The following is a 26,168-nucleotide window of genomic DNA, read 5'->3' on the forward strand; positions in this document are numbered from 1 at the left end:
TTCAAATCTCCAGAGGCCAGAACCAGTTTGGTACATAAAAGACAATCAGGCCAGGCACTATGGCTTACACCTGTAATCCCAGCACTTTAGGAGGCTGAGGTGGGCGGATCACCTGACGTGAGGAGTTCAAGACTAGCCTGGCCAACATGACAAAACCTTGTCTCTACTAAAAATACAAAAATTAGCGGGTGTGGCGGTGGGCACCTGTAATTGCAGTTACTTGGGAGGCTGAAGCAGGAGAATCACTTGAACCCGGAGGCAGAGGTTGCAGTGAGCCAAGATCACCTCAGTGTACTCCAGCCTGGGTAACAAGAGCAAAACTCCGCCTCAAAAAAAAAACAACAAAAAAAAAAACACAATCAAAAGTTTGCTAAACAGGTAAAACATACTCTGAGATGCCCGGTGGAAGTTAGTCGCTCCGAGTCAGATCAACCTCAGGGCATCCTCATGCTGTAGTCATACCTCGAACTCTAATAAATGATTCAGTAACACCTTGCAGACAGCTCATCCTTCTTCCAAATATAACAGGACTTCATCATCAAACCCTTTTAAAAACTAAGTTATTAAGAAGTATCACATGTTCCCTTTTCTTATGCTGACAAACAAGGATCTTGGCCAAATGATGGAGCCCAAAGCAAGGAACTAGGAACAGCATACACTAAGCTGAGAAGACTCAATTCCATGGGCTCCTAAAAAGCTCGACAATGAATAAATGCATAATATCTTTGAGTAGATCTCACACCTCCTGGAGATCCAATTACCTCATCAATAACATGACTTCCCTGAACTAGAGAAATAGTTTATGAGCAGATGGGGTAAAAGGGCACTTCCAGAAGGGACATTTGCAAATACAGAGTTTGCCCAATTAGAAAACATCACATTTACTGAATAGAGTGTGGTGTTTCCAGTCAGTGCCCTCTAATACCGGACCGATCATAGTTTAATAAGCTGAGAGTTGACAGCGTTAACTAACAAGGGAGTACAGAGAGAAGAAATATCACTGTCAATCTTTGCACAACTGAGATTCCTAACTGCATCACCATCTGCAGTATTCCAGACTGGAAACCTGGACCTTGTCCTTGACTCTATTTTTCCTTTATGCCTTGCAGTCACCAAAAGCCTCAGAAATGTCTCCTGAATTCAGTCCCTTGCCTTCATCCTTCAAATCTAGCTGAAGTCCTCCCTGGCCAATGACAGCATTAATCCAGGTAATGGCAACCTAGATCTACACAGTCTAATATGGCAACCACTGGCCACATGTGGCTATTCATTGTGCTTTTAAATTAAGGATTTAAATGTTTGCCCAGTTACAAGCTGGTTTTAAATAGGAGAAGGAAAATAAGAAGAGCAAACAAACTTACAAGCCACACTTGCAGTGTAGCTACTCCAAAGGGGCATGCGTGATTAAGTAAAATATATAATGAGCCAGGCACAGTGGCTCATACCTATAATCCCAGCACTTTGGGAGGCCAAGGTGGGTGAATCACCTAAGGTCAGGAGTTCGAGACCAGCCTGGCCAACATGGAGAAACCCCGTCTCTACAAAAATACAAGAATTAGCTGGGCGTGGTGGTGCATGCCTGTAATCCCAGATACTTGGGAGGCTGAGGCAGGAGAATGGTTTGAATCCAGGAATGAGCCAACGTCATGCCACCGCACTCCAGCCTGGGTGACAGAGTGAGACTCTGTCTCAAAAAAATAAAAATAAAATACACACTAGATTTCAAAGACTTAGTACCAAGAAAATAACGTAAAATACCTGATTAGTAATTTCAAAATATCGATTACATGTAGAGATGATAATATTCTGATATTTATCTGGATATATTGTTTTAACTGTGTATTACTAAAATTAATTTTACCTGTTTCTTTTTACATTGTAGCTACTAAAAAATTTAAAATTACATATGGGATATGTATTTCTTTGGGACACCACTATTCTACATTGTTCTAGGTCTCCACCTCAGGTCATCTTCTTTCTCTCAAACGCTGCCTCCTGTCATACACCCCAAGCTTCTGCTATATGGACTCTTTGTCCTGGTAACAACATTCTCTTTCATGTCTCTTTGCCTTTATACATCCTATTGTGACCATAATGTACTTTCTTCTCTCAGTTCTATAGGAAAAATTCCTAGTCATCCTTGTAGAAACAGTTCACTGTTCCATTCCCTCCTGAAGCTTTCCCACATCCTCCATGCTCCCCATCCCCCAGAGCATTTGGTCCCCATCTCCATGTCACAACTGTAGCCATCTAGTTACATTTTTGTCCCTCAAGAATTTCTTAAACTCCTTTTTATTTCAGTATGTTAGATATAGTGAACTCCAAGTTTCTCTTCAAATAATCAGTATGTCAGTATGTTCAGTTCTTTCATTATTTAATTCTCCATTTTAAAGTTTAACTTCCTAGTTCTCTGCATTCCCTTGCCTCTAGTTTCAGTAAACACCTTTCCCGCCAGTTCTAATCAGTAGTTCACATCGGTTCCCCTGGTTACTTGCTTTGACGTGAGTCGCTCCTGGTCACCTGCTTTGATCTGAGTTACCCCTGGTCGTCTGCTCTGACCTGTCCTGTAAACATCCTTCCCACCAAACAACCCACCCTGGCACTCTGGCTAGTACCTCTGCTCTCTTTAAAATAGCCAATTGGAATTAGCTTAGACTGTGTGGTCCAACCCTAGCCAACAGTGGAACAACACAGCAGTAGAGGCTACCTACATCAGGAGTAAGAACCCCTTCTCCTCTCTTGTCCTGGTGTGCGCTTGCCATTGCTCCATCTGTGAGACGCCCCCTTCTATAGAAGTAAATTGCCTTGCTGAGGAGGTTTGTATTTGAGTGCTACTTCTTTTTTGGCACCGAAAATTTACATATAACAAGTACCTCCAACACTGCAAGTGGAAGAGTGTTCAGAATGACCTGGCAGCTTTTCTAAACTGCCCATGCATGGAGGGTCCTGCCCAGTATCTTTTAAAAGCTCCTCAGGTGGTTCATTATCAAAGAGCAACAGCTGAGATTTCTTGAACACTCACTGCTGGCAAGCACTGAGCTCAGTTATTTAGGTGCACTCTCACCACATTTCCTCACTGAAGCCTTGTCACTGCCCCACAGGAAGCAGGTACCACTTCCTGACTGGTTCTGAGGTGTGATCCTGGTTAAGAACCATTGCCTCAGCCGGGCGGGTGACTCACGTCTGTAATCCCAGCACTTTGGGAGGCTGAGGCAGGTAGATCAAGAGGTCAGGAGTTCAAGGCCAACCTGGCCAACATAGTGAAACCCCTGTCTGTGCTAAAAATACAAAAAAATTAGCCAGGTGTGGTGGTGTGCACCTGTAGTCCCAGCTACTCAGGAGGCTGAGGCAGAAGAATCGCCTGAACCCAGGAGGCAGAGGTTGCAGTGAGCTGAGATTGTTCCACTGCACTCCAGCCTGGGCAGCAGTGTGACTCTGATTCAAAAAAAAAAAAAAAGAGAACCACTGCCTGTACAGAGCAAGCATTCCAAACACATCTGTTGAGTGAATGGATACAGAGTTTGGGTAATTCTCACTGAAGGAAAATGAGGAGTTGTTTTTGAAAAAGAAATGTGAGGCTGGGCGCGGTGTCTCACACCTGTAATCCAAGCACTTTGGAGGCCAAGGTGGGTGGATCACCTGAGGTCGGGAGTTCAAGACCAGCCTGACCAACATGGTGAAACCCCGTCCTTTAAAAAAAAAAAAAAAAAAAGAAAGAAAAAGAAATGTGGGTTAGTGAATTAAATTCATGGATTATAAAAAGCAGAGGCAAACAGAAAAATGATGGCATTAACAGCCAAATCTAAAGCTGGTTCTTTTTACACACCAGCCAAATAGAAAAACCTCTGATAAATCTAGTAAGAAAAAATTTTTAAAGGATGAACTTAGAGATAGGAGGATAAATAAAACAGTGAAATATACAATAGCGTGTTAAAAAATGCAAAAACTCCTAACAAAGTGGAAAACTTTTAAATTTTAAACTACCGATGTGGACACAAAAAAGCAAAAACCTTCATAATTGAGGAGGAAATAGAGAAAATTGTTGCCAAACCATCTTATCTATAAAAATCCTGGGTCTAAACGTTTTATAGGTAAATTCTTTCAGAAGACAGAAAAAGGTGAAAAGCAATCTGAATGTTTCTACAAATTAAGGATAAGCATGACACCAAAACCTGTCCAAGACAGCCCTTTCTCTCTGATGGCTATTTCACTTAGTAACACAGGTATTAAAAAAATGATCAACTAGGCTGGATGTGGTGGCTCACACTTGTAATCCCAGCACTTTGGGAGGCTAAGGCAGGTGGATCACTTAATGTCAGGAGTTGGAGACCAGCCTGACTAACGTGGTAAAACCCCCATCTCTACTAAATATCAAAACTAGCCAGACATGGTGGTACACACCTATAATCCCAGCTACTTGGGAGGCTGAGGAAGGAGAATCGCTTGAACCCAGGAGGCAGAGAGGTTGCAGTGAGCCGAGATCACACCATTGCACTCCAGCCTGGGCAACAAGAGCAAAACTCCATCTCAGAAACAAACAAACAAAAGAGATCAACTGTATTTTGAAAAACTTATGTACTGTAACCAAATGGGATTTTATCCCAGCATTATGTATAATAGTAAAAATTTCAGAAACAACCTAAATGTTCTATGAGAAATGGCTAAATAAATTTTGGTACATTCATACAAAACAATATAATACAGTCATTAAACTGATTTTAAACAGCAACATGAAAAGAATCTTTATAAAACCGATAGGAAGTTTAAAATACGTTATAATTTAAAATGTTTAAGGGGAAAAACATGCATGACAAAAGGAAATTCCTCAAAACAAATACAGAGGTCCTAAGGAACAGGGATCATAAATGCCTTTTTTTCTATTAAAAAGCTTATATTATTAAGCAATTAATACCTAGAATATAGAGAACACTCCTAAAAATAAATAAATAAATCCCAAAATGGGCAAGGAACTTGAATAAACATTTTTCCAAAGAAGATATACAAAGATGCTCAAAATCACTAATTATTAGAGCAATGCAAATCAAAACTACAATGAGATACCACCTCACACATACTAGGATGGCTATTATCAAGAAAAAACAGAAAATAACAAAGTGTTGGGGATGCTGAGAAATTGGAACCCTTTGTGCACTGTCGTTAGGAGTGTAAAAAGGTATCGATGCTTTGGAAAACAGTATAGTGGTTCCTGAAAAAAATTAAACACAGAAGCCGGGCCCAGTGGCTCATGCCTTTGGGAGGCCGAGGTGGGCAGATCACCTGAGGTTGGGAGTTCAAGACCAGCCTGATAAACCTGGAGAAACCCTGTCTCTACTAAAAATACAAAAAAAAATTAGCGGGGCCTGGTGGCACATGCCTGTAATCCCAGCTACTTGGGAGGCTGAGGCAGGAGAATCACTTAAACCCAGGAGGTGGAGGTTGTGAGCCAAGATCATGCCATTGCTCCAGAGTGGGCAACAAGAACGAAACTCCATCTCAATGAAAAAAAAAAAAAATTAAACATAGAATTACCATATGACACAGCAATTTCACTTCTGGGTATATAACCAAAAGAATTGTGGCCGGGCGCGGTGGCTCAAGCCTGTAATCCCAGCACTTTGGGAGGCCGAGGCGGGTGGATCACGAGGTCAAGAGGTCGAGACCATCCTGGTCAACATGGTAAAACTCCGTCTCTACTAAAAATACAAAAATTGGCTAGGTGTGGGAATTGACTGGGCGTGGTGGCATGTGCCTAGAGTCCCAGCTGCTCGGGAGGCTGAGGCAGGGGAATCACTTGAACCGGGGAGACAGAGGTTACAGCAAGTTGAGGTTGTGCCACTGCATTCCAGCCTGGCGGCAGAGTGAGCCTCCATCTCAAAAAAAAAAAAAAAAAAAAAAAAAAAACAGTGAAACCCCATCTCTACTAAAAATACAAAAAATTAGCCAGGCATGGTGGTGTGTGCCTGTAATCCCAGCTACTAGAGAGGCCGAGGCAGGTGAATCGTATGAACCCAGGAGGCAGAGGCTGCAGTGAGCCAAGATTGTGCCATTGCACACCAGTCCAGGCGACAGTGAGACTCTGTCTCAAAAAAATAAATAAATAAAATAAAATAGAAATTTTAAAAATAAATTAAAGTAATACAACACAGAAAAGTAAGGAAAATCATCTTACTTTTGAAACAGTTCTTAGGGGAACAGGTTTTGACATCCTAAAGACAAATTTTCTTAAAACTGTTCAATGTGAATCATGTTGTTTCACAAAATCATTTTAACAGAAAATAAAATGGGGTCATTATGACTGGAAAATATAATTTGTGCTACATTAGGAGCAGAAAGCATAAAATTGATGCTTGGGCTTAAGTGGTTATGAATGTTCATGTTACCTCATGTTTGGTCTGGGCAAGGGGTTGAAGGGAGGAGTCAAATTGCCATACTCTACAGGAGCTCAAAGGCTGGTACAGAGAAGGCTGGGTAAATGCACCACTCCATTCCACATAAGAACAGTACTATAATAGGTGTGCACAGGTGCTATGGGCACACACAGGAGGGGTACCTAACCTTACCCAGGGGAAGGTGCAATCTGAGCTGAGGTGTTTTTTTTGACCACCTTTTGTCAGCTCAGGCCGAAGCTGAGAAGGGGAAACTCTGGACAGAGGGAACTCAGATATCCTTGACCACAAACATCCTGACCTGATTTACCAAGTGGCCTGGCTTCCCCTGGTGGCCCAGGAGCATCTTGCCCGAGTTTGGGTGACCTAAGCCCGGTTTTGCTGGGTCTGTTCACCCTGATGATCTAACCACAGAGGTTTTGGGATCTGGAGTCAACAGAGACCAGGCCCTGACCCCTCTTCCCCATTTCTCTATTAAATATCTTCTCTAACATGAAGACATCTGGTCTCCACATGTAGCATCTTTCTTATAAAATGTCCCTCATTTCTCTTTTCTTTCTATTTATTTATTTTTTGAGATGGGATCTCTCTTTGCTGCCAGGCTGGAGTGCAGTGGTGCAATCATAGCTCACTGTAGCCTCAAACTCCTAAGCTTAAGTGATCCTCCTACCTCAGCCTCCCAAGTAGCTGGGACTATACGTGTGTGTGCCACCACACCCGGCTTAAAACTTCCCTCATTTCTTACTGTTCTGGTGGCTTCAACTTTAAGAATGGCAAATGCCTTTTTTGTTTCCTAACTAAAAATGTAGTACACGTGTGATGAAGAAAAGGCAAGCTGGTGCGGTGGCTCACACCTGTAATCCCAGCACTTTGGGAGGCCAAGGCAGGTGGATCACTTGAGGTCAGAACTTTGAGACCAGTGAAACCCCATCTCTAGTAAAAATACAAAAAATTAGCTAGGTGTGGTGGTACATACCTGTAATCCTAGCTACTCGGGAGGCTGAGGCAGGAGAATTGCTTGAAACAGGGAACTGGAGGTTGTGGTGAGCTGAGGTCGCACCACTGCACTCCAGCCTGGTGACAGAACAAGACTCCATTTCTCTTGGTTTGTTGTTGTTGTTGTTGTTGTTGTTTTAGAACAAAGTGGACACTTGGCACTCAGTTTTTTTTTTTAAAGAGACGGGGTTTCACCATGTTGGCAGGCTGGTCTTGAACTCCTAACCTAAGGTGATCTACCTGCCTTGGCCTCCCAAAGTGCTGGGATTACAGTCGTGAGCCACCCCGCCTGGCTGACTCTATCTCAAAAAAAATAAAAGGCAAATGAAAATGCGTAATGTTTACATAGATACAGCTACTAATGATCCTATAGATACATAACTATATCTATATAAACATTCTAAATGGGTATGCTGGCTCCTCCATCTCTGCTTCCAGTCCCGTCCCACTTCAGGTGGAGCCAGTTCAGGTATCTGTTAACTATGCTCAGGAAAAAGGTCCCACTCATCAAGACACCTCTCCAAAGAAACTATATTATCAAACATAATATCAACCTTTTTCTCCTAGGATTCATCATTCATGGCAATCTTTAAATCTAAGAAGTCGTATTAGTTCCCTACCCAAAATCATCAGCTCAAGCTACTGGCCTCTTTGCTGCTCCTTGAATACACCAGACACACATCCTGCTGCTAAGACTGTTCCCTCTGCCCAGAGCATTCTTCTCTTAGACATCAACTGCCTCATCTCCTTCAAGTCCACTCAGATGTCACCATCTCAATAAGGAGAAGGCTTGCCCTGACCACATCATTTTAAATTGCACCCCTACTACAAGGCCCCCACCTCCCCACTCAATCCTCCTTATGTTTCTCTACCTTTTTTTACCTCTTGAGATACTACTGCCTCCTAGGATACCATAAAATTTACTTATTTACTGAGTTCTTCTGTCTGCTCTCTGTAGAATGTAAGCTCCTTGAGAGCAGAGTCCTTTCTCATTTTGTTCACTAAAGTATCCCAACTGCCTAGAAAAGTGCCTGACACATCATAGGGCTCAATGACTATCAAGTGAATGAGTAGATGAATGAATGATGAATGGATGAATGAGTTATAAGGCCAAAAAGAAAAAAGTCCAAACTCCTTCCATTCTCCTCTACCTACTGCCAGCAGCCCACAGCCGATGTTACACAAAACAATGCTTTAATGAACACGCACGCACCCATCTTCTTGCCTCCCAACTCCCCTGACCCACCAAGTCAATCAGCTCTACCCTCTCCCGTTTTGTTTTGTTTTTTGAGATGGAGTCTCACTCTGTTGCCCAGGCTGGAGTGCAGTAACCGGATCTCGGTTCACTGCAACCTCTGCCTCCCAGATTCAAGCGATTCTCCTGCCTCAGCCTCCCAAGTAGGGATTACAGGCGCCTGTCATCATGGTCAGCTAATTTTTGTATTTTTAGTAGAGACAGGTTTTCACCATGTTGGCCAGCCTGGTCTCAAACTCCTGACCTCAAGTAATCCACCTGGCTCGGCCTCCCAAATTGCTGGGATTACAGTCCCCTTTTGTTTTCACCTGCTTAGTTTCTGCTCCTATTAAAAAATGACAACTCGACTGACTCCTTCCCACTGGCAGAATGTCCTGGCTCCTCTCTTAACTCCCAGCAGCCTCTGGACCTCCTCAACAATACTTGGCACCAGCTCTTGTGCTCTACTTGTGCAGGAGACTGTCTGCTCCCACTAAATTAACTTTCCAGTTAAGTAGTCACAGGACTCATTATTCATCTTTGTATTCTCCTGAGGGCGATGCTCAGAAAAGGGGAATCACTGCTAAAGGGAAATTTCTACCTTAAAAGCCCCATTTAGGACCAGTGTTTGTTCTGTCCTTCATCTCTGGTTATCATCTGCACCCTGAGTTAAAAAACCCACATGGACATCAGGCCATTCCATGAGAAAGCAACTGAGCCAGAGTGCTCAGGGAACATACTTTGAAAAGTAAAGTTTAGAGTGGTCCTTAAAATTCGCTGCTCAGACATGAATCCACTTTTGCCACTAAAAAGGTATCCTCCCACTATGGAAAAGACCAGAATCCCTGATGAGGTGTTAAATCATCTAATTCTCACAGCCTATGGAAGACACTTTAAAGGAGATAATAATCATGATATGCTGTGGCTCTCCTCAGATCAAGTAACTGTCTTGTTTTAGTAATGCAAGGTGTCTTACTCCTTAAGGCTCATCCCTATAAAACAGAAACATATAATAAGAAATTCAGCCGGGCGCGGTGGCTCAAGCCTGTAATCCCAGCACTTTGGGAGGCCGAGGCGGGTGGATCACGAGGTCAAGAGATCGAGACCATCCTGGTCAACACGGTGAAACCCCGTCTCTACTAAAAATACAAAAAAAATTAGCTGGGCATGGTGGCGCGTGCCTATAATCCCAGCTACTCAGGAGGCTGAGGCAGGAGAATTGCCTGAACTCAGGAGGCAGAGGTTGCGGTGAGCCGAGATCGTGCCATTGCACTCGAGCCTGGGTAACAAGAGCGAAACTCCGTCTCAAAAAAAAAAAAAAAAGAAATTCATATATAAAGGCAGCCCAGTGTGGTGGTAGCTCACGCCTGTCATCCCAAAACTTTGGGACACTGAAGCGAGCAGATCATTTGAGCTCAGGAGTTCAAGACCAGCCTGGTGAAATCCGATCTTTACAAAAAATACAAAAATTAGGCCGGGTGTGGTGGCTCACAACTGTAATCCCAGCACTTTGGGAAGCCTAGGTGGGCAGATCACTTGAGGTCAGGAGTTGGAGACCAGCCTGGCCAACATGGTAAAACTATGACTCTACTAAAATACAAAATTAGCCGGGTGTGGTGGGTGTGCCTATAATCTCAGTTACTAGGGAGGCTGAGGTAGGAGAATCACTTGAACCCAGGAGGTACAGGTTGCAGTGAGCTGAGATCATGCCACTGCACTTCAACCTGGACAACAGAATGAGACTGTGTCTCAAAAAATAAAATAAACAAAAAATACAAAAATTAGCTGGGCATGGTGGCGTGTACCTGTAGTCCCAGCTATTCAGGAGGCTGAGGCAGGAGATTGCTTGAGCCCAGGTGGCAGAGGTTACAGTGTGCCAAGATCATGCCACTGTACTCCAGCCTGGGTGACAAAGAGAGACCTTATCTTAAAAACAAAAACAAAAAACCATGATGTATAGTATGCTTAATTTACTGTAAACTGCTTTTAAAGGACATTACTAAGTTGGTAGTTTTTTTTGTTGTTTTTGTTTTTTGAGACAGAGTCTCCAATTCCTGGGCTTAAACAATCCTATTGCCTCAGCTTCCCAAAGTGCCAGAATTACAGGTGTGAGCCACTGTACCTAGCAACCTGGTATTTTTATTTGGATTGATCTTGATGTCTCACACACCTAGCAGCTACAATCGGTCATTTTTCCTTAATCTTAAAGAGTGTAGATTCAAATATTCGGATACCATCTGGATCTTGATGTATTTTCACCAATATGTAAATCAATGTAAATCAACCTCGAGTTGTGATGCTTCTAGAAAATGGCCCCTTCTGCCACAAGAATAAATGGGTTCCCGAATCAGCCTCATATTAATTAAGGTGAAGGCTGGACTTCTGGGGGTTGGTGGTGTGCTCAATTACATTTTTGTTAAAGCAGAAAAGGACACAAAAAGCTCTGGGAGAATCAGCCCTGGTTTTGTTTTTGGTTTTTATTTTGTTTTGTTTTTGCCTCCTTGCTGAAGAAAGCCCATCTCCAGCTTCTTCCTAGACATGTTCTGACCAAGCTTCTACAGCCCCTTACAGACTCTCTAAGGGCCCTGAGTCACAAGCTGGGGCTCCTCTCCTCACTCGCCGACAGTCACTTCCTCCTCTACAGTGTTCCATCCTGTCACCCCACCCTCTCCATTTCATATTGTTGAGTTCAAAAAACTGGTGTAGCACTCCGGATTCTCAAAACAGATACTTCTAACGCATCCAATCTCAACTCCTCTCACAAGATCGCACCACACTGGCCCCCCGGACCCCACAGCGCAGCCTGCCCCTTGGGAATCCCGTTCCCCGAAGATTGGGGTTTTGCAAGGCTAGGAGGCTCCGAGAGGGCGATCCAGCCAAGCAAGGGAGCTGCCAGGCGGAGAACAATGACTGCTCCAAACACCCCCGGGGATGGGATGGATAGATGGGATGCCCAGGCAGTTAGGAACGCGTTGCTCACCTGGGGCGCGGCCGTCGGAGGCCTCGGGGCCATTCCTGCCTCGCCAGGGCCAGGCTCCGGGGCAGGAGCTGGGGAGAGAGGACAGGGCCCACTCACGCGGCTGCAACACCAACCCCACCCCACCTCGCCCCGCCTCCGCCCCTAAGCCACATCTCTAGCGGAGACGCAGGCGAGGACTGCTGACCCCGCCCGGGCCTGCCGCTCCCCATCCCCGAAACTAAAGGCGCGGCGGCCTCCCGGACACCCCCCTCCGGCCACGCCCAGTCCCCTTTGCAGGGTGGTGGGCGAGGCCCGGCTGACACCCGCCAAACCTAGGAGGGGTGCCGCCCCGACCCGCGCACTCGGAATCACCGCCTCTCGGGGGAGGGGGGGACTCCGGATTTCACGACCTCTGGCCCACCCAGAGCCTCGAGCCAGCTCCTCCCGCCCCCCGCAGGCTCGGTTATCTCCAAATCTGATCTGCGGGAAGGGCTGCCTGAAGGGGCCTCAGTCGCACCGGGGCCGGACAATGGCCGCAGCGGCAGGGCAAAGCCGGAAGTGCGCCTGCGCACGCGGTGCCTCGCTCCCGCAATCCCGGGGCCGCCTCGGGCGCGCGAACTACACTTCCCAGAGGACCCCGCGCGCACCCCCCCCCCTCGCAGAGTCGGCCTTCGAAGGCGCGTTAGGGACCCCTGCGAAGGCCGAGCGAGGTGGCCGGTGAGGCTGGAGTGTGCGTGTGTCCATGTATTCCACAAACAGTCACTGTGCGCCTCCTCTGTGCAATGGGTTTGTTGCTAGCCGGGGAAGTGGGAAAGACCCTGCTTTCGGGGAGCGAGCGTATGACCCCTTTGGACAAGGCTGACTATAAAAACGCAAACATATCCACAAGATAATGGTCCTGACTTCGGCTGTAAGAGTGACACAGCAAGGGAGTGACCGGCGTCAGAGGGCGGGGCACTTGCATCTTCATCAAAAGGTAATTTCCATTTCTCATTTCAGAGAAAAGAGAAACTTCGAATAAATCCGTGGCCTCCTAACAATGTGCAAAGGCAGACTGTGCTACTGCCGCGTTATTTCATTATTTGGTAGCCCCTTGCGCAGGATTTTGTGTTTGGGACAAGCCAACAATGATGGAAATTTTCAACACAAAGATAGGTCAACTTTTAGATACAGCTATTAGGTTTACGTAATTATGGCTTATATATGACAGATATTCAGTCTACATTTCCTAGATTTAGGTTTGATTTCTTAACATTAGAGCATTGCATACCAACATGGTAGAAAATGACGGCAACAAAATGTTCCTGATGTCACACTGCTTTATCAAAGATACGAACATTCAAAAATAAATGCTTTATGCCGGGTGCGGTGGCTCATGCCTATAATCCCAGCACTTTGGGAGGCTGAGGAGAGAGGAACCCAGGAGTTAAACACCAGCTTGGGCAACATGGCAAAACCCTGCCTCTACAAAAAATACAAACGTTAACTGATTGCAGTAGTGGGCACCTGTAGTCGCAGCTACTTGGGGGGCTGAGGTGGGAGGATCGTTTGAACCCGGAGCAGAGGTTGAGGTGGGATGTGATTGCACTGCAGCACTCCAGCCTGGGTGACAAAGCAAGACTCTGTCTCAAAAAAGTAAATACAAAAATTAATGAATGCTTTCTATCACTGCTCTGTAGTCTGGGAGGCCTGAGGCAAGTGACTTAGCAGTTGCGACTTAAGAAGGCAACTGTGGGCCTGGCATGGTGGCTCATGCCTGTAATCCTAGCACTTTGGGAGGCCGAGGCGGGTGGATCACCTGAAGTCGGGAGTTCGAGACCAGGCTGGCCAACATGGAGAAACCCTGTCTCTACTAAAAATACAAAAATTAGCCTGGTGTTGTGGCCTGCTCCTGTAGTCACAGCTACTTGGGAGGCTGTAACAGGAAAATCGCTTGAACGTGGTAGGCAGAGGTTGCAGTGAGCTGGGATCACACCACTGCACTCCAGCCTGGGAGACAGATGGAGACTCTGTCTCAAAAAAAGAGAAAAAAAGCAACTGCAGGTGCATAAGGGGGAACAAATTACAGGCTGAAGGAACTGGAGGTGAAAAAGCTCTCAGATGGGAACAAGTTTGGTGTGCTTAGAAACAGATACCTAATGTATCTTAGCAGAGTGAGGGATAAGAGAGTGAGCAGAGCAGTGGTAGGGATGGTAGACTGGGGTTTGATGGAGCTAGGCTTTGGAGGTCGTGATGAGGGGTATAGATTTTACTCTGAGTATGATGAGAACCACTGGCTTAGTAACAGCAGTAGAGTCACTTATTACTATGAGAGAATAAGAGGAATTTTTCCTGTTGTCTCAGAATAGGTAACCAGGACTCAGAGTGAGTTGAGGATTAAGTTCTGCATTCTAAGGAAAGATGAAAACATTTGGGGTGAGAAATTCTCAGGTCTTATCAAAGAGGATGAGGTGCTGAATTCTGAATCTGCCCTGTTATTATTAACCATTGCCTCAATCCCACCCCTCTTTCCCAGGCTATATAAGAGTATGATCAGAAAGAAAAGGAAAAATCCCTACCCAGGCACGGTGGGTCACACTTGTCATTCCAACATTTTGGGAGGCTGAGGAGGGAGGATCACTTGAGCCCAGGAGTTCCAGACCATCCTGGGCAACATAGCGAGACCTTGTTTCTAAAAAACAAACAAACAAACAAACAAACCAAAAAAACCCAGGCATGATGGCATGCCTGTAGTCCCCAGCTACTGGGGAGGCTGAGGTGGGAGGATCAGCTTGAGCTAGGGGAGGTTGAGGATGCAGTGTGCTGAGATTGTGCCACTGCCCTCCAGCCTGGGGGACAGAGCAAGACCCTCTCTCAAAAGAAAGAAAAGAATTCCTCGGAAAAGCAAGCCTTCCACCTAGTGCAGAGGACAGTGTTCACTCCCACTCCCACCTGCAAGATGAATGTGAGAAAGGGAGGCACTCAAACATTAAGCCTACCCAGGAGAGGGGGAGGTTTTAAAAACTGCCCTATTACCTCTCAGAGAAAGGGAAAGAGAACAATGCTGTTTGTAAGGAAAGCAACCTGAATTTCCGCTGTTTGTGTAGAAAGTGGATGCACTAGAAAATAACTGGGCTTTAGCCCCCAGGGGAGGGGTGTGCAGTTCACAATAGTAAGAGGCTGCAGAATTAACTGGGTGTGAGAGGAGCTCATACCCAGTTGGAGGAAGAAAGCTGAAGCAGAGCTGGGTCTTCCAAGTCAGGTATCTATTGGTTTCCCCTAAGGAACTCACCAGATGCACTTCTGCTTCTGGGATTATGGCTCAGCAACTTTAATGCTGGATAAAATATTTTAAAAATCTTTTAAAATGTATTGATGAGCTAGAAAATTGGTAAGGAATACAGAAAGGCCAAAAACAAAACAAAATGAATAACTTAGAGTAGTAAGCAGAACACAGAACACTAGCCTTCATCTGGGAATCATTTGCCAAATGAGGCAAACTTAGGCTTTTTCTTTTTTCTTTTTTTCTTCAGTCTCTGTAGAGACTGTCAAAAATTAAATTGCCAATGCCGAGTATATTTCAAGTCATTATGGCAGCGTATTAAGAAAAGTTTTCAATTAGCAATAATTGCACCTCAGATAAACCTCACTGGTTACGATACTGCCACTGCATGAAACTAAGAGCTTTGTTTTTCATAGTCCTGTAGGCATGAGAGCCAGGTGATAAAACCCAGACCCCATACAAAGTAGAGCATCTAATAGGAGACAACTCCCCACACTGCAGTAAAAATTGGGACTCCATGAATGAATATTCCCATGGTAGAGACTGCAAAGTCAATTACCTTTTTCAAACTTTTAACAATGAGTGGGGGGCTAGTCGGGGTGGATGTCTTCCCTGAGAATTTGTAACCACAGGCTGGTTCCTATGCGGAATTACAGCCTGTATTCACAGTCCCTGAGTGGTCCAAAAACCTGCAAGCTGAGAATGTAGTTTAAATTGGTTCTTGGCTAACAGTGCTTCCAGGCATCTGGAAGAATCAAACATAAATCCAGTCTGGGAGAATCCTTACCTTCAGTTCAAGCTTCAAAGGACTTCCCCACATATAATCCCAAGAAATAGGAGCTCATAGTCATGAATCACAAACACAAAGCACATATAGAAAACATGGAACCATGAATGACAGGAAAAAAAATAGTATAATAATATTTATAACAACCTCAAATATACAGAGTTGTCTGACACAAAATTTTTAATACCATGTCTAATATGTTTCAAAAATCTATTTCAATAAACTAAATTTATTCCTATGTCCATATGAATAAACCAAACTTTATTCATATGGACATATTAATAAAGAACAAGACTCTAAAATCTTAAGAATCAAATAGAATGTTAAAAATGAAAATCTTTAAGTTAAAAATATAATGCACAAGGTTAACAATAGATTAGATGCAGCCAAAGAGAAAATTAGTGAATAGAAGGTTAATCTAGGAAATTATCCACAAATAGAAATGAAAAAAAGTTTAAAAAAAAAAGCAGAGAGTTATAACACATCTAATCTGGATTCCAGAAGAAGAAGAAAATTGAGGCAATATTTGAAAAGATAAAGGCTGAAAATTTCCAGAACTGACAAAAGATATAAATTTAAAGATTCTGGAATCCTGACACTCCAAGCCAGATAAACAAAAATAAATTTACACTGAGACATATCCTAGTGAAACTGTAGAACACCCAAGAAGATCTTTAAAAACCTAGAGAGGACTGGGAACAGTGGGTCATGCCTGTAATCGCAACACTTTGTGTGGCTGAGGTGGATGGATCATGAGGTCAGGAAATCAAGACCATCCTGGCTAACATGGTGAAACTCTGTCTCTGCTAAAAATACAAAAAATTATCCAGGTGTGGTGGCGTGTTCCTGTAGTCCCAGCTACTCAGGAGGCTGAGGCAGGAGAATCGCTGGAACCTGAGAGGCAGAGGTTGCAGTTACCTGAGATCACACCACTGCACACCAGCCTGTGTGACAGAGCAAGACTGTCTTAAAAAGAAAAAAAAAAAAAAAATAGAAAAAACAGATTACCTTTGAAGTAATGAAAATTAGAAGATGGCTAGCCAGGCATGGTGGCTCCCAGCTACTCAGGAGGCTGAGGCAGAGGATGGCTTGAACCTGGGAGGTGGAGGTTGCGGCAACCCAAGATTGCACCATTGCACTCCAGCCTGGGCAACAGAGCAAGACTCTGTCTCAGAATAACACCAACAATGACAACAACAACAACAAAAGCAAAATTAGAAGATGGCCACAATGGAAGATAGTTGGAATTGTATCTTCATGAATGAGGATTAAATAGAGGCATTTTTGGAAAAACAAAAAACAGAATGTCATCAACAGAGACTCATTAAAGTTGAGGGTCTTTCAAACGGAAGGAAAATGGTTCCATATGGAAAGTGTGTGTAAATCTAAATTAAAAATAACTGTATAAAACAATTGATTATGTCTTGTGGTTTAAAAAAAAAAAAAGATAAAACTAAAATCCAAGTCAACAGAAAAAAATCAAGGTGCTGCTGATGAGAGATTAAAGGTTCTAAGGTTATTATATTGTTTTGGAGGATAAAGACGGACTTCAGTAGGCTGACTCTATGTCACAAAGGTCCCTACGGCCTCTTGGTCTCTTACTTTCTCTGAATGTCAGCATTTGTTTCTCTTCCTCCTTTATGAAGACCTCATAGCCAGTCAACTGAACTTTTTTCCTACCAGGGCTCTTGAATCCTTTATCCCCACGTTATGCTGAAACTGCCCTACAAAATCCAATATCGTGTCACCTGAATATTGCTGGGAAAATTAGCCTATTGACAGTTTTTTTGGGTTTTGTTGTTTTTGAGATGGAGTCTCGCTCTGTTGCCCAGGCTGGAGTGCAATGGTGTGATCTCTGCTCCCTGTATCCTGGGCCTCCCGCGTTCTGTCTCCCGGGTTCAAGCGATTCTCCTCCCACCTCAGCCTCCCAAGTAGCTGGGACTACAGACGCCGCCGCCACCATGCCCGGCTAATTTTTATATTTTTCATAGAGACGGGTTTTCGCCATGTTGCCCAGGCTAGTCTCCAACTCGGGCTCAAGCGATTCGCTCGCCTCTCCTCCCAGCGTGCTGGGATTACAGGCGTGAGCCACCGCGCCTGGTCTCAAGGATTAGTATTTATAAAACCTGGAGTTGCTATGGGAGAGGGGACCAACTGGATATTTTGGAGGATGAAGCTCTCCCCATTCACAGAGCTCTAGTGGTTGGCTCAGATTTCTGCATAGACGGAGACACACGAAAACACACACTCGGGAGAATTCATCGGCTCTTGCTCACAGTTCCAAAACGCCACCCCAACCAGGGCCACCCCTAAGCCCTCAACCCTGCGCACCAAGGGTCAGGGGTGCACCAGAAGTGGGGTCTGACTCGTGCAAGTCTGCCGACTGCTGCTGTGAAGGGGGCCCCGCCCAGGCTCTACGCCCTGAGCACTGGGGAAGGAGCCGAGCCTCTGAGGAATGGGGGCTGGTCGGCAGTGAGTGCCAGAGCAGCGAGGCGCACCCCTCGACTGCCGTACCGGGTTCGAGGCACCGCCCCCTCCTCTCCGCTCCAGGTTCGCGCTCAGAGCTGGGGGCGCGGGACGCCGGGAGCGAAGCGGCAGACTAGTCGCATGGGAAGTGCAGCCCTGCCTCGCCCAGCACCTGCCGCAGTGGGTCAGGGGCAGCTGGACTCCGTTCCGGCCGTTGTCGTCGGGTTGCAAGGCACAGAACTCCCCAGGTGCTGAGAGCCGGCAGCCATTTTCTCCCGCCGGTCCCCACCTCTGCATTCGCAGCCAAGCGGCGGGCGGGGAGGGGAGGGGGGGGCGGGGAGGGGAGGGGGGGCGGGGAGGGGAGGGGGGGCGGGGAGGGGAGGGGGGCGGGGAGGGCGGGGAGGGGAGGGCGTGCCTCCCAGCCAGTCAGAAGCCACGTAGTTTGGCGCGCTGTCTCCGTGACAATGGTCTTGAGTTCCGCTAACTACTCGGAGTTCAGAGGCGGAAAAGACCAACTAGCACATCCACTGGAAACCAGCAACACAGAGGCGGGACCAGAGAGACTGGCAGAGGTCTCCAGGTGCCTGAGTGGTGCCCCAAAGCCTCTTCAGACCCCGCGCCCCGGTGGGCAGGAGGGCGCTCCTGGGCTTGGAGGGCGGAGGATGAGGCACTCAGCAGGACCTACTCGCATCCCAGCCTGGGAGAGCATGAAGGACCCGTTGATAACGTTCAGTTGCCTTCCTTATCGCCTGCTCTATCTTTCACATCCACGAGGTCCCCATTCTCCATGATGTGCTTATTTCGCGTTGTATGTTTGTATCAAAACATCTCATGGACCCCATAAATATGTACACCTACTATGTACCTACAAAAATTAAAAACAAAAAACCACGAATGACCGGGTTTGGTGGCTCACGCCTGTAATCCCCACAGTTTGAGAGGCCGAGGCGGGGGGGATGGCTTGAGCCCAAGAGTTCGAGACCAATCTGGGCAGCATAGTGAGACCCCATCCTATCTCTACAAAAAACAAAAACAGAAACAAAAATTAGCCAGGCGTGGTGGCGCACGCATGTATTCCCAGCTACTTGTGCGGCTGAGGCAGGAGGATCTCTGGAGCCCAGGAAATCGAGGCTGCAGTGAGCTATGGTCGCGCCAGGGTACTCCAGCTTGGGTGACAGAGTGAGACCGTGTCTCTGAAAAAATAAAAATAAAAACAAAAGAAAACAAAACTTTAACACCCACGTGCACTGGACCTCCAGTTCCTCACTCTGCCCGGTGTCCGTTCAGCCTTCTGTCTGGGGCCTCCCCCATAACACAAGAATATCCAAGTTCCAGTAACTTAAAACGTTCATTAAAGTGCCCCACCCTTTGGTTTCCACGAAAACCGTGAGAAGAGATGGGATCCCGCGAAAGTAGCCAAATCCGCTACTGTTAAGCTGGAGGACTTGCGATTCCCGGAGCAATAGGCAACCCGGGTCCCCTGACTGGAAAACAAGGCCGACAAGTGGGGCCTGGGTGGCTTCTGACCTCCTCTGCGGGGTCTGAGGCCGAGATGCAGGTCCACCTGCTTTCGATCCGGGGAAAGCGTGAACCAGCACCCGGGTACCCTTCCTTTACTGACACCAGGCGCCTGCTTTGTCTCGACCCTCCCGGGTGTCCATCTCAAAACTGCTGAGTTCGAGCGCCACCTGCCGTCTTCTGCGGCGCACTACTGTTCTAAAGTCAACCGCGTAGCAGCACTACCTGCTGGGGCCCGGGCGAAGCACTTCTTATACATCATCTCAACTGAATTTAACAACCTGTGAGGTAGATAGTCTCATCCCCATCTGACACCTGGGGAAACAGGTTCAGAGTCCAGCACCAAGTGTGCAGGCCACCACACGAGAAGCTGAACTGCACTAGCAAATTGTTTGCTTATGAGACCCAGTAGATTTAGGAATCAGTTTTCTATGAATCAACATGTACGTTTACCTACTTTATACATTGTCATGGGGATCTCTCCCCTGCCCCACCCACCCAGCCAGCATCCCTTCCTTCATCTCTCAGTAATAGCACTCTCTTCCTTTGGGGGCAGTTCTTCTCCCTACTCTATGAAGTTCTGGTGATGTGGTCAATCACAGTCTCCATGTGACCCAGCAGGCCAATTAGATGCTTCCCTCTCGATGTCTTATGTAGATACTCTGTAGAAGGAAGTCTTTCCCCCTAGATTATAGCAGAGCGGTGAGGACTGGAAGCCAACACAGACAGGAGTCCAGAGTGCAGGCTGAGAGAGAGGGAGGGGAGGAAGAGATGAGGGATGAGAAAGGGGATGGGAGGAGGGACGGGAAAGGAAGAGGCAGAGAGAGAGAGGGAGAGAGAGAGAGAAATTTTCTTTGTGCCAGTCCCAAGTTAGCTAGCCCTGCTCGTTTCAGTTTAATTATATGCACCAATAATTTCTTCCTGTTTTGTCCCACGCCAGTTTAAAATTGGTTCTCTGGCCAGGCGTGATGGCTCACACCTGTTAATCCCAGCACTGTGGGAGGCCAAGGTGGGTGGATCACCTGAGGTCAGGAGTTCCAGACCAGCCTGACCAACATGGTGAAACCCCATCTCTACTAAAAATACAAAAAATTAGCCGAGTGTCGTGGTGTGCACCTGTAATCCCAGCTACTCAGGAGGTTGAGGCAGGGGAATAGCTTCGGGAGGTGGAGGCTGCAGTCGGCCAAGATCACGCCACTGCACTCCAGCCTGGGCAACAGAGTGAGACTCTGTCTCAAATAAATAAAGTCAATAAATAAGTAAAATGGATTCTCTGACTCCAGCAACCAAAGAGTCCTGGATAATATTCCATGACACTAACCACCCCCAAACTCAAAATATTCAAAACAGAATAAAGCTGGTACAGTTTTTGTTAAACTTTTAATTTTGAGTTAATGATAGATGCACAAGAAGTTGGAAAAGTAGAACGAAGAGGTTCCAGGTACCCATCACCCAGTTTCCCTCGATGGTGACACCTTACCTAACTCTAGTACATTCTCAAAATCAGGAAATTGATATTAGCACAATGTATTTATCTAGAGACCTTACTTAGATTTTTACCTGCTTTGCATATATTTTTTATGTCTTTGTGTATAATTCTATGGCATCTTATATGTGTACATTCATAGAACCATCATAAATTTAAGATACAAAACTCCTATTACCACAAAGAAACTCCCTTTGGGCTACTCTCTTATGGTGATGCCCTCTCTAGCTCCTTGTCTAATCCATGACAATCACTAATTTATTCTCCATCTCTATACTTTTAAAATCTCTATTACTTTTAAATGTTATATAAGTGAAATCATGCAGCATATGAGCGTTTGAGATTGTATTTACTGTGGTTTTTGTTGTTGTTGTTTTTTTGAGATGGAGTCTCACTCTGTCATCAGGCTGGAGTGTGCAATCTTGGCAAACTGCAACCTCTGCCTCCTGGGTTCAAGCAATTCTCCTGCCTCAGCCTCCGAAGTAGCTGGGATTACAGGCATGCACCACCATGCCCAGCTAATTTTTGTATTTTTAGTAGAGACAAGGTTTCACCATGTTGGCCAGGATGGTCTCAATCTCTTGACCTCATGATCCATCTGCCTTGGCCTCCCAAAGTTCTGGGATTATAGGCGTGAGCCACCAAGCCCAGCCCAGATTGTATTTACTTTTTACTCAGAATAATACCCTTTAAATCCACCCAAGTCATCATGTGTATTAATAATTGATTCCATTTTATTGCTGAAGACTGTGCTATTGTATGGAATAAAATTTCCTTGTATGGAAAACTGTATCACAGTTTGTTGTTAGTTCAGTCTAATTAAAGTTTCTTATTCAGATACATGTCGGGGACAACAGCAACAACAACAAAAAAAAACGGGCACTCAGTTTCCCGGACCCCCTCAGTGAGTTGTGAGCATTTAGGGCTTCATCACAGACACCCTGTGGTGATGTCTGATAGGTCTGATCTTGGTCAAGTTATTGACACCTCCACAAGTCCCAGAAAATGACTTTCAGTTCAACAAAAGTTCACTGAGCACCTAGTAGGCCAAGCTGTCTGAGTTCCTCTGGTGTTCTCCTGCAACCCTGGGCCAATCTGAAGGGCTCTACAAACTTTTTTATTTTTCATGTATTTTCATTTATATAGAAATGGGGTCTCATTATGTAGCCAGGCTGGTCTTGAACTCCTGGGCTCAAGCGATCCTCCTGCCTCCGCCTCCCAAAGTGCTGGGATTACAGGCATGAGCCACTGCGCCCAACCTTCCACACACTCTTGATTCATCTCAACTGGGGTGACTCAGGCCAGAGGCAAGTGGTGTCACCTCAAGGTGATGTAGTCTCTGCAGTTAACAAGGGCCAACAGCCAGGAGACCTGGCACTGGGTTCCAGTTCAGCCACCTGGCTCTCTCAGAGAGGCCCTCCTCAGGCCAGTCACTTGTCCCTTTGTCAGTTGATGGATGGGCCCCAGGAGTACCCTAGCATCCCATCTTTGCCCTCACACTGTGGTCTGGTCTCTTTTCATCCCAGGCTTTCCTCATGGGCTTGAATTAATGAAGAATGTCCACCCATGTGAGGCTTTCCCCAGATACCTCTGTGCACCTGAGACAAGTTTATTCAATGACCCTAAGATGTGGCTGGTTGTGGGGAGGGGTCTGATTCCACGCAGCAATTCAAGATACGGATGGCATCTGAGGGTTTTTGCAGCCAAGCAGAGGGCTCTGCTTAGAGACAAGAAAGTGGACAAGGCCGGGCATGGTGGCTTACACCTGTAATCTCAGCATTTAGAGAGGCCAAGGTGGGTGGATCACCTGAGATCGGGAGTTTGAAACCAGCCTGGCCAACATGGTGAAACCCCATCTCTACTAAAAATACAAAATTAGCCTTGCCTAGTGTTTTTTCGAGATCGTGCCACTGCACTCCAGCCTGGGCAACAAAGCAAGCTCTGTCTCAAACAAAAAAGAAAAAAGAAAAGAAAAAGAAAAGAGACAGTGGACAAAATGAGCCAAGAGTAAAGAAGGAGGGCAGAGAAAGAATGAGGGACTAGAAATTAAGCAAGATTGGGCCAGGTGCTGTGGCTCATGACTGTAATTCCAGCACCTTGGGAGGCGGAGGCAGGCGATGGCTTGAGGCCAAAAGTTTGAGACCGGCCCAGCCAACATGGTGAAACCCCATCTCTACTAAAAATACAAAAATTAGCCGGACCTCATGACATGCACCTGCAGTCCCAGCTACTTGAGAGGCTGAGGCACAAGAATCGTGTGAACCCGGGAGGCAGAGGTTGCAGTGAGCCAAGATTGTGCCACTGCACTCCAGCCTGGAGACAGAGCTCAATAAATATATAAATAATTATATTGCTTGACTGGGCTTTGCTCATTTGCATTGCTTTCTTCCATTGTGTTCCACTTTCTTTTCAGCTCTGTTTCCAGGTCTGCTGTTGTGTGATCTCCAAGTGCCTTTCCCTGTCTGGGTTGCTACTTCATCTGTACAGTGCAGGAGCTGTTTTGGCTGATCCAAACACCTTTTTAATTTTTTTCTACCACAACTGCTAAGCCCGGTTCAACCAGTGAAGGTGTGACCTGCGCAGAGGTGAGAAAACACGAGGGTGAAAGTCAGCTGGGTCCTTCATCTCCGCCTGGACCTTGGCCTGGGCTCACGGCCTGAATGGGGCTGATGGTCACCCTACCCTTCCACACCCATACCCCCATCCCCTCAACACTCCCATCCCCGCTTATCCCCCGCCCCACCCCAGGATCTGGGACGCCACTGGAGCATTCTCCCTACCTCCCCGCCACAGTCTGGGGACAACGCAGCCGCAGCTCCGCGGTTACCATGGCGACCCATCTCATGTAGCCTCTGTAGCCCTCCAGCGGACACTTATGGAACCTGCAGTTCTTTCCTTTCCCTCGGGCGGTGTATTTATTTCACAGGCAGCTCCGTCCAGAGACGGCGGCTCTCTTACCCGGTCCCTATATTGCTTCTCACTATCCTGAGCCTGGCCACCCGCCCCACCACTCCAGCCATTTCAGTTTCTCCGCCTGGGGCCAGGCTTCTCTGGCTTTGTCACTCAGACACAACAGCTCTAACTACCCATCCCTTCCAACCAGGGTTCCTGGGGACTTCAGAAGGGCTGTCACCCAGGGCACTTCCAAAGTCCCTCTCTAGAGTGTAAAAGTTTGGCTGGGCGTGGTGGCTCACTCCTATAATCCCAGCACTTTGGGAGGCTGAGGTGGGTGAATCATCTGAGGTCAGGAGTTTGAGACCAACCTGGCCAACATGGTGAAACCCTGTCTCTACTAAAAATGCAAAAATTAGCTGAATATGGTGGCAGATGCCTGTAATCCCAGCTACTCAGAAGGCTGAGGCAGGAGAATCGCTCGAACCCGGGAGGCAGAGGTTCATGCCACTGCACCCAGAGACTCTGTCACTCAGGCTGAAGTACAGTGGCACAATCTCAGCTCACTGCAACCTCCGCCTCCAGGGTTCAAGTGATTTTTTTGCCTCAGCCTCCAGAGTAGCTGGGCTACAGGGGTGCACCACCAGGCCTGGATAATTTTTGTATTTTTAGTAGAGACAGCATTTCACCATGTTGGCCAGGCTAATCTCGAACTCCTGACCTCAGGTGATCCCCGTGCCTTGGGATTACAGGTGTGAGACACTGCTCCTGGCCATGAGTGCAAAAATCTTACATGATGTGGAATAAAATATCCTTCCCTCGGTCAACACTCCCCAACACCCCCACCCCACCCACCCCACACTTAGCAACCCTTGATTCAGTGTCTAGCTTTGGGAGCCACTTTTCCCTACCGACCTTGTGCGTCTGTGCAATGGAATCCCATAGGCAGCGCAGCCTGGCCAGAGTCCAGGGAGCCACTAGTGTGTGGGGTGGGTCAGCATCAGCAGAACTGGGCATGCAGCCTCAGTTGAGAGACAGGCAAGCATACAGACAAGCCAACCCAATAGGGGACTGGAGATGGGCAGTCACAAGGTTGGTGGCGCAGTGTGCGGGGAGCACCACATGGGAGAAGGAGGATGGGACCAATTGCAGCCTGAGCTGGGCAGAAAGGCTTTCTGGAGGAACTTATGCTGGAGCCTTGAAGAATGAGAAGGCACGGGGCTGGGCTGGGGTAGGGATCTCAGTGATGGCATGAGGGGTGGGGGAGGACTTCTTTTCAGAGTCTGCCTTCCTGAGTGTCACTGCTCATCAGGGCCCCTCTTTGCCTTTTTCCTCTTCTCACCCTGTCCCCATTCCCTGGCCAATCTTCCCCAGCCCAACAAATGTAACCAGCATCCCCTTGTCACATATGATCCTTTTCTCCTTGTCATATGCAGTTCCTGCATGTGCTCTGGACTTACTTGCCTTCCTGGTGAACTTATTCATCCTTCAAGACCCTGCTAGAAGACCAAGCACGGTTGCTTATGCCTGTAATCCCAGCACTTTGGGAAGCTGAGGCAGTCGGATCATCTGAGGTCAGGAGTTTGAGACCAGTCTGGGCAACATGGTGAAACCCCATCTCTACCAAAAATATAAAAATTAGCTGGGCATGGTGGCAGGAGCCCGTAATCTCAGTTACTTGGGAAGCAGAGGCAACAGAATCACTTGAATCCAGGAGGCTGAGGTTGTAGGGAACGAGATTGCGCCACAGCACTCCAGCCTGGACGACATAGCAAGACTCCATTTCAAAAAAAAAAAAAAAGGCCCAGCTAGATGTTCACCTTTTCTGGCACCTTCCACAAACCACCCTTTCAATCCTGTATTTATTCCACAAACTTCTACTGAATACTGAGTATATTAGGCCTAGGATGTGGCCTAACATTGCAACTTTTTTTTTTTTTTTTTTGAGACAGGGCCTTACTCTGTTGCTCAGGCTGTGGTGCAGTGGTGAAATCACTGCAGCCTTGAATTCCTGGGCTCAAGCAGTCCTCCTGCCTCAGCCTTCAAGTAGCTAGGACTACAGGCCTGTTCCACCACGCCTGGTTAATTTTTGTATTTTTTGTAGAGATGGGATCTTGCTTATTGCTCAGGTTGGTCTTGAACTGGCCTCACGGTATCCTCTCACACTGGCCTCCCAAAGTAT

General features: G+C 46.6%; 1 protein-coding gene and 1 non-coding gene across 10 annotated transcripts in view; both read right to left on the minus strand.

Annotated features, from left to right (window-relative positions):
* The window catches only part of ZFP90 (ZFP90 zinc finger protein), a 29,095-nt gene extending 16,946 nt beyond the window's left edge, over positions 1-12,149 (minus strand). For 2 of the 9 annotated variants that reach the window (XM_074401574.1, XM_074401551.1), the window contains exons 1-2: positions 11,938-12,124; positions 11,597-11,664 (exon numbers count right to left, since the gene is read on the minus strand). In XM_074401574.1, coding sequence (XP_074257675.1) covers positions 11,597-11,629 — 33 coding nt within the window. In that variant the 5' untranslated portion in view covers positions 11,630-11,664; positions 11,938-12,124. The other 7 variants (XM_074401560.1, XM_074401568.1, XM_074401564.1 and 4 more) reach the window with 7 other exon arrangements.
* A 2,938-nt stretch (positions 12,150-15,087) lies between these two features.
* On the minus strand, positions 15,088-15,233 carry LOC120361892 (U4 spliceosomal RNA). Its single transcript, XR_005577938.1, has one exon. It is a non-coding gene; the product is annotated as a U4 spliceosomal RNA (small nuclear RNA).
* Between the last annotated feature and the right edge of the window lie 10,935 nt (positions 15,234-26,168).

This window comes from Saimiri boliviensis, chromosome 1 (assembly GCF_048565385.1).
Source record: "Saimiri boliviensis isolate mSaiBol1 chromosome 1, mSaiBol1.pri, whole genome shotgun sequence".
Lineage (NCBI taxonomy): Eukaryota > Metazoa > Chordata > Mammalia > Primates > Cebidae > Saimiri > Saimiri boliviensis.